This window comes from Chenopodium album, chromosome 11, assembly GCF_948465745.1.
Source record: "Chenopodium album chromosome 11, dcCheAlbu1.1, whole genome shotgun sequence".
Lineage (NCBI taxonomy): Eukaryota > Viridiplantae > Streptophyta > Magnoliopsida > Caryophyllales > Amaranthaceae > Chenopodium > Chenopodium album.
The window spans coordinates 18822381-18831861 of record NC_137844.1 but is presented as its reverse complement, the minus strand read 5'-3'; the positions used below and the strand labels follow the sequence as shown (position 1 = coordinate 18831861).

Below are 9481 nucleotides of genomic sequence, written 5' to 3'. Positions count from 1 at the left end.
GTGCACCTGATGAGTTGGTAGTAAATATTCAAGCTAATTTGAAATACACAGTTTTTAAAAAAAAAAAAATCAAAGTTTAATCACGTGGATTTTGCCGATTGTATAGTTTTCAGGTTTTAGTAATTTACATTAATTGATATTTTAAATACATTTTAGAGAGAGAACATTACAGGATCCTAAAATTCCTGGTGAGAGAAAATTACAGAGAGAAGATTATAGAGAGGTATTTGACGAGCGATCAATTTGACGATCGATCAATAGAATTCCTTGTAGAAGAAGTTAATAATGGTTTATCAATCCGAATTTCGCCATGATTCTAATGCTAGATTTGTTGTTGATGATGAGGATGATGATGATATCAACAATGAAGGTGAAGTCGAGGGTATCGTAAACGAGAATGAAGGTAAATTGTTTAACCGATTATATTTGCAGTTGTTAATCCTTATTTTTTATTGTTAATTTTAGGTATTATTGCTAATTTAAATTTTATTATCGATTTACATCATATATTTAATTTTACAATAATTAGTTTAAGGTTGAAGATGAAGTTCTTTTATTATTTAGATATGTTCTTTTATTTATCTTATTATATTTATGTTGCTGAAATCAATGTTGATTTTATATAATAACACATGTGCAATTGTTAATTATAAATGTACTTTGTTTTACTCTGTATGTACTTTTTCGAAAACGATGTGTACAGTTGTTAAATATATATATATGTACTTTGTTGTACTCTGTATTTTTCTGAAATCAATGTGTTGTTATCAATGTGCATATAATAAAGAACATTATAAATAAATTGAAGAACATACCACATGTAAAAAAGAACATCATGTTGTTATTAAAGAACATTTGTTCCATTAAAATGTGTAATTATTGTTATCTTAATATACATGTATATTGATCTACTATTTCAGGTTTTACCGAGGCTAATGAATCAGAATTATTTGACAGAAAAGTAAAGTCTGATCAAGAGGCTTTTGATTTGTATAATAGTTATGCATTTAAACATGGTTTTGGTATATGTAAAGATAAGTTGAATCGTAGTGAAGATAAAGTTACACCTCAGCAACGCTTTTTGGTATGTTCTTTTGCTTGCTTTAAGCAAAAGAAGAAGCCTGGTGAACAACCAAAAGTTTACCAAAAGAGGAATTTTCGCACGAGATGCAAGTCTAATATACAATTTGATGTTGATAAGGATTCTGGTTTGTATATCGTGGTCAATCACACTATGGTTCATAATCACAGTAGGGTTCCTGTTTCAAAGAGACATTTGATTAGGTCTCATAGGAAGGTAAAGGTACATTTTTTTTAAACATGTTCTTTATTGCTCATAATATGTTCTTTGCCAACAACCTAATGTTCTCTTTTGTAAGTAATATGTTCTTTTGTATACAGGTTACTAATGAACAAGTTGTGATACTTAGTAGCTTGACTGAGAGTAGTATACCTGTTGCTGATGCAGTACGTGTTTTAAAGCATCAAGCTGGTGGAGAGGCAAATCTTACATTTCTTGTAGGGATGCGTATGCTGCTTTATCTCAGCATAAGAAAATGAAGTTTAATGGCTGTGATGCAAAGCGGATGCTTAGCTATTTTAAGGAGAGGAAATCCAATGAGTGTGACTTTTATTATGACTTTGATGTTGATGAAAAAGGTCATTTGTAGTCTTTCTTCTTTCGTGATAATAGAATGAAGGTAGATTATGATGCTTTTGGAGACTTATTAGTTCATGATACAACGTATCGTACAAACAAATATGGTATGATTTGTGGACCGTTTGTTGGCATGAATTATCATAACAATAATGTCATGTTTGGTATTGGCTTCTTGATCAATGAAAAATAGGAGTCATTTGAGTAGTTGTTCAATACTTTTTTGAAATCTATGGGTGGCAAACATCCTGTGACGATAATGACTGACCAAGCTCAAGCAATGGCAAAAGCAATTAAGGTTGTCTTTCCAAATTCCCAGCACCGATTATGTACTTGGCATATTGGGGAGAATGCAAAGAAAAATATCAAAGGACTTAAAGCAAAAGAAGGTTTTAACGATTTATTTGATATTGTTTTGAAGTATACAGATACTATTCAAGAATTTGAGAACTATTGGTCAAGGTAACACTATGAATTACTTTTTTTTTTTTATTTATGTTATTTAAATATTTAACTGCGTTTAATATTTACAAGAATGTTCTTTTTCTAGTTAGTAGTTGTTTTTTTTAAGTTTACCATATAAGAGATATGTTCTTTCTTGTGTTAGTTGATGCTCTTTGTTCTCTTGGTTGATGTTCCTTTTTAAGTTAGTTGATGTTCTTTTCAAGTGTACACACTGTGCTTCATTATAAAAGATAGATGTTCTTTTTTGTTTTAGGTGACATTCTTTTCACTTAGTATAATGTTCTTTCATTTTATAGCATGCAGAAAACGTACAAGTGCATAGATAATAAATGGCTGCAAAATATGTATAATATCAGAGAGATGTGGTGTCCTGCATATTCCAAAGATTATTTTAGTGGCAGTATTATGTCATCCCAGAGGAGTGAAACTACGAACAAATCAGTTTCCCATCGACTACATGCCACTCATGGTCTTTGTGATTTCTACACTACTTTTATTGAGGTTATTGATGAGTGGAGGAGTAGAGAAGGTAGTAATGATTATGATAGTATGACTGAAAATCGTCATTTAGTTTGGGCAGATATTGGATTGTTGGAGCATGCAAGGAAGATTTATACCATCCAAATCTGTTTACATTTTGAAGACAATTTTGTAAATGGTGTTCCTTGCACGGCTAAGGTAATAGGATTTCAACCTCCTCTTTATGAACATCATGTTGGGCATCCAAAAAAAGATTTGATCATGCATATTGTTGCATTCGATGAATCAATAGTTACAGTTAATTGTACTTGTAAGTATTTCGGAGAAGTAGGTTTGTTGTGCAAGCACTCACTTCGTGTGTTACATTTAAACAACATTACTTATATCCCGAAAAAGTACATTTGCAAGAGATGGAAAGCTGCTATGTGCACTAGAGTTGATGACAATGATGTTGCTGAATTGGGTGTCACACCTTGTAGTGTTTAGATATTGTAGCATATTATTACTTTTATCACACTTGTAGATCGGACGCAAAATGTCATGAGTGCTCGAACAGTCATTGAGGAAGCAATTGATGAATGCACTACTAGGATTAATCTCTTAATGAGAGAAAATAAAGATGTGCCACATGAATCGTCAAAAACTGATGAACATGATGTTAATCAAGATAAAGGTGATGGAAGTCTATTAGAACCACCAGTTATTTTTGAGGAAATGGCTGAAGAACATGGAGGCGTGGAAGAAGAACCTACAGTTGAGGTAGATGTCAAGGATCCTATCCAGAAAAGAAAAAAGGGTCAAAAGAATACTAGGTGGAAAAGCACTCGAAAAAGATTTCTAACAAGCTTAAAGGTCAAAAGATAAGGTCATGGAAAAATAAAAGCGCAAAAGGTGTTTCAAAGATGAAACAAAAAGCACAGACTACGATAAAGGTATACTATGTTCTTTAGTATAGTACATAATGTTCGTTTATGGAAATTACATTGTTCTTTTACTAATACAATATGTATTTTTTTATGAAGGATTTCCTCACTGTACCTGATGGTAATACTTTGGCACATTCAAACGAATTTGGAGGTTCTTTGGAGTTTTTAGAGCCTGATGACTATTTCGGAGTGAATATTATACGCTCATCAAATAAAGAATAAGTGATGTATGATTTTAGCTCTACAAAGATCTTTGTTTTTCTGCTATCCATTTTTTAAAATGGAGAACGATCTATTTCAAATTTATTTTGTTTACAAGACATATTGTTTAGAAATTACTATATTAGATTTCTAAGCTATTACACTGTATGAATTTTAATACAAACTACAATAATTAAATTTTACTACTAGTTTTTCTTTGACCATATTGTATAATAATTATAGAATTGTTAAAATTTACGTTATAATTACTAAATTATTTAAAAGAAAATTACATGCATATATATACTTGAATAGATAATTTGACTAATTGTATAACAAGGAAAAAAAAAAGAATATTGCACACATACAAAGGAACAAGACATATATCTAAAAGCACATTTAACAGAATCAAGAGAACATAACTTGTATATGTACAATCCATACTTCCTTCAAAATCAATATGCTATTCCTAGTTATTAGAAACTAACTATTCCAAAAATAAGCAAAGCTTACACAACACAAAAAAAAAAAAAAAAAAAAAAAAAGCATCATCACTTGTTCAGAAACAACCAACACAAATGTCACTAATTTTTTCTAATTGCCTTGTAATATTTCTTAGCCTTCATGGTTACATCTGCATTGTACTTGTTGAGATCATCCACAATAATCTCATATGTGTATCGCATTCTAAGAGTCTTCAATGCATCAAGTTGTTAACCCAACAAAAGAAAAGACCATTATTGTATGTTATTAGAAAAAAAATTGCAAAATATTGTAATAATTATCTTACATTATCAGCTTTTAGGCCACATGTCCATCTCCGCTTCCTGAAGTATGTCTCCATGTGGCGCATTGTGTATATTCCGCAATCAACATTGTTATTTGAAGTTTTCCAGGGCATTTCAATTAATTTTATTTAAAGTTTTCCAAGGCATTTCAATTAATTTTATTTCATAAGTGAGTACTTTCTCCCATATCTTGAGCCCATACTGCTTCAGGTACATTGCAAAGGCATGCCTCTATCATAAACAACGAAAAAATATAACAGTTATTTAAAAGAACATTATATATAATCATAAAAACATAAATTTTTTATAAAAGTTAAAGAACACCCATACTAGTTTCTCTGGATAGTCATGATACTTATCTAAAAAAGGAACACCCTCTACAAGCGGTCTGTTATCCAGAATTTCCACACACTTTGACTTTGTATTTATGACAATCACATAAAAGTGGTCATGTGCATATACAGGGAAAAAGAATTGAAACAAGAAGAAAAAAGAATATGTAGTTAAAAATAAAAAAAACATTGACTATATTATAAAGAACATGATGTAATCGTGAGAGAACATTTGTTTTAATCATATTGTATACATTACAAACAGAAAAATAACATTAGGTAATTAATATATATACATTAAGTATGAAAATTAAAGAACATGTGTAATAAATATATGACTTACCATTTGATATCCTTGAATAGATTCTATTTTGCAATCAATTAGCTAAAATTTGATAGTTTCAACGAATTTATGATACTTAATACCAACTGTAGCTTCTTGACTATCATCAACATATGCCTCGCTCACGCATAACAATAACTATGTTAAAAAAATAAAGATTAGAATCAAATTAATAATATATTCCTATACGTAATGACACAGCAACAGATTATCATTAATTAAACTACACTTACAACGCGGCATTCGGGAAGAAAATCTCTTTTGTCATTAACAGAATTTTTTGCATTGAGGATTAGACTGAAAACATCAACTATATCGCTGTAGATGTAGACATTGTCACACATTGTTTTGATCAATTTTCTTGTCAAAATTGTGTATCCATCATCATAAAATAGCTCACTATAGAAAAAGAAAAGAAAAATTTATAAAAGGACAGTAGAGCATACAACCTAACATTACAACGCCATTAAATTTAGATAAAACAAAATACAAGAAATAATATCATACTCTTCATCAAGTTCACTTGAAAAAGCATATTCTAGTAACGCTTCTTTGAACTCATATGTTCCTTCTATCAAATGAGAATATTGCACTAGAAAAGGAGACCTGTAAACCTGTCCCAACTTCCTAAGTCTCTTTGTAGGTTCAGGACAATCACTGTAAAATTTAATTTAATAAATATATATTTATATATAATAATAAGAACATACATTTTATATGAAAGAACAAACATCTCTTTTAAAATGAACATACAGTTTTATATAAAAGAACATATACCTCTTTTCCTCCATTTTCTCCTTTCTAATCTGTATTTTTTTCCAAACCACCTCTTTTACAGTTGCATCACTATAAAATGACACATACATAATTAATCATATTATATAGTATAAGAACTCTTTTAATAAATCCAAACGCGTGTGCAAAGTAAATAAAAAAATGATTATACCCTTCACTTGTTCCAGTTTCAATGACACTATCTTTTTGCAAAACATTCTCATCTTTTTCCACCCTTGAGGGTTGAGTACTTCCTTCTCGAAATCTATAACAATCATAAAAAACTATCATTTAGCTGGTTACAACAACACCCCATTACAAATATAAATACTATATTATATTTTATATATATATATACATACATACATATATATATATATACCGTTCACTTTTAACTTCTTTATCTTCATCTACCTTCTCATTTTTACCTTCATCCTTGCTTTGATCTGGCACCCTTTTAACACTCAAAGGTAATAATATTATACATCATTAATAATAAATAATGCGTAACATCATAGAGAACATCATATGAAATCACAAGGAACATTATATGAAATCATAAAGAACATTACATGATCAGTGAATATTATAAAAACATTACAACATTAAACTAAATATTACATAACTATTACACATTGATAGCCTAAATCATTCAAATCTAATTAAATATATCACACAATTCAACAATCACATTTTAAGATAATTAGTTACCCTGTCTTTTGACCACCTAACATTTCCTCAGGTGCACTTGCTTCCAACTGTTGCTCAGTGAAGGTTGAATCATAATCACCAATGTCATCAAACTGCTGGTTACCCAAATTGAGAGGACTTGTCGTGCTCAACGCAAGCTTCAGGTCTAGATCACCTAAATATTGGGGTGGTATAGTCAAAAGGGTAACCACATTAAATATCAATGTTTGCATAATAGTGGGTTAAGCAACCTCATCTTCACCTCCCATTTGCTCATTACCCATGGTTTTACCTTCCAGACCAGAATTCTTTACAACATTGTCAATCATGTCACCAAACCAGTCAGATGCAAAGAATTTTGTATCTTGGCTAAGGAGAGAACTTCCCTCAACTCTTTGAGAAGGTGAATGACTTTTAAGTTCTTCAAACAATTTAAGGCCATAAAGTTTTGACCACATTGCAGTTACATTGTACAATGTGGTATCCCCATCCAAGGGTCTACTATGGAACCTCTCCCCCATTTTCAGAATGTTGGAGAGGTTCACAAAGTCAGCAGCAATTGTCTCTGTTGCTTGGCGAAGCAACTGAGTATATTTTTGTAAAATAGAACAAATAGAAGCATAACTAAATAGAACATTGTATACAATATGAAAGGAACATGCAATTAGTTGAAAAAGAACATAATTATAACCATTAGAGAACATACTATATATATTTATCAATGCATAACTGTAAAATTGGAAGGTTCTTGGTGAAATTGTTGTTGCTATTCATCTTGAACTTGGTCTTGCTTTTGTTCTTCTTGTTCCTCTTTTTGCTGATGTTGTTGCTGTTACAAAAGGTGTTGTTGTTGTCCTTGCTGCTGTTGCTGAATTTTGAAGCTCTTCTCCTACTTCATTAGCTAATAACTGGCCGCCGCCATCTTGGACTTCAATTCTATCCAAGAATGTGCCAAACCCAAAGCCAACCTGTCTCTCAATACCAATTCTTTTTGTTATCTTGTCACTATCATTCTTTGATTAAAGGGATTTGTCTAGGCATACTCACATTTTTCCTTTGTAGTCAATCAAAGTAACAAATCTGTTAATAAAAAACCAATATGATAAATATTATGTAAAACGAGTATTTTATATATATATAATAAACATAAGAAAAGAACAACACGAACAAAGAATACCATAAGAAATGTTAGTGGACCAGGAAAGTATCTTTTTACGTCTCTTTGATAGTAAATAGCATTCTCAATCAAGCTTTCTACTGTATAAGAACACCAATCAAATTTTGAAATTTAACTAGTGTCAATAGCTATGTGCATGAATCTAGCCAATAAAATAACAAACAATAAGAAAAAAGAACATCACATTTAATAATAAAAAAATCACATTTAATAATAAAGAACATTACCTGTACAAAGGCTGTGTGTTAGACACAGACTTAATGCAGCAATTCAGCACCAGGAATAAGAAACTCCTCTTTCATTGATCATTAGGGGGATTTTCTGGTTCCAATAACTTATCAACCAAAGCCACCAACTTGGGAATTCTTCCACCATGATATGCCTTCAATTCCCTCATTACTATCATCAATCCCTCATCCTCATTCACAGCCTCCACTATCTCTTTCCCTCCAACAAGCAAACCATACACCGGATGAATATCAACAGGTTTAATGTCTACTGTCATATTTCTAGCACATAAAATACACACTTCATTAGCATCCACATTTAGCACCAGTGTGGCATTAAAGTTAGGGGAGCTCCTAGGCATATCAAGGTGTAGGAAACCTCCAAATCACATATCCTTTATAACCCGCAACTTCTCTTCTTGATTCTCCAACCCCCTCATTAAATTTTGCAAAGGTTGTACAGTGTGCCTTTGGAAGCATGTAAATTCATCATCTCTTCCTTCTTGTTCACCCCCATATACTTCATCTTCATCAACTTTTTTTATCTCTTATAACAATTCCCTTTTTTTTCTTATTCTTTTTTGGAATATCCTTTGTCACTTCCACTGTAGAACTTTCAGCCATTGATTATGAAGCTGATTGAGGAGCACCAGTATCATACTTCTCCTTAACTGGAAAGTAAGGCTTTCCCATTGGAGCCCTTCTTTTCTTCAATATTATTTTTCTTTCTTTAGAAACATCTTGGTTTTTTTCTTCAATGCATGTATTGTCATCTTCAGTTGTTTGCTTCCCAACTTTCTTCCTGTACTTTCATATATATAAAAAAAAAGAGCACATATATACATTTAATTAATAACTATGCTATGTGAAATATGATGAAAAAAAAATACTATCTACTAAAAAAGAACATTATATTAAATCACAACGAACATAATATAAAATATACAAGGACCTTTTTTTTGTAGCAATTTGTTTGAAATGATAGTCTTTCTTCTTCATTGATACTCTCTCCTCATTCTGTTGTTCTGTATTTTCAGCCTTCACTGCTAATGGTTGACAATCTACATCCCTATTTGATAATTACTCAATATTTAAAAACAATGGACAACTTCTAAAAATAACACACATAAGTTGACTAAGCACTACTTACATGATCAGGTTTTGATAAAAAAAAAGCACAATTTTTTTTAATACTAATACTATTACAAACAAGTCACATGCATGCAAGGAAACATTATCCTTATAATACTAACTACGTAGAGAGAGAAACCTACTATCCAATCTATTGTTCCTTTTGAATGCTTTTCAAACTCCTAGCATTACTCTTAATATAAGTCCTGTCCTAGCCTATTCTTCCCTCTCTTATATCATTCAATTAGTTCTTTGAAAGTGGGAGGAGGGGGCAGTATTTTCCATCTAGT

General features: G+C 31.1%; 2 protein-coding genes across 2 annotated transcripts; both read left to right on the top strand.

Moving 5' to 3' along the window:
* Positions 1-285: 285 nt before the first annotated feature.
* Positions 286-1850, top strand: LOC145566414 (protein FAR1-RELATED SEQUENCE 5-like). The gene is made up of 4 exons (XM_081625842.1): positions 286-403; positions 921-1303; positions 1402-1518; positions 1671-1850. Exons 1-4 carry the CDS (start codon positions 286-288, stop codon positions 1848-1850), a joined length of 798 nt encoding a protein of 265 aa, XP_081481968.1.
* Positions 1851-1889: 39 nt separating this feature from the next.
* On the top strand, positions 1890-3088 carry LOC145566413 (protein FAR1-RELATED SEQUENCE 5-like). The gene is made up of 2 exons (XM_081625841.1): positions 1890-2119; positions 2419-3088. Exons 1-2 carry the CDS (start codon positions 1890-1892, stop codon positions 3086-3088), a joined length of 900 nt encoding a protein of 299 aa, XP_081481967.1.
* The last annotated feature ends 6393 nt before the right edge of the window (positions 3089-9481 follow it).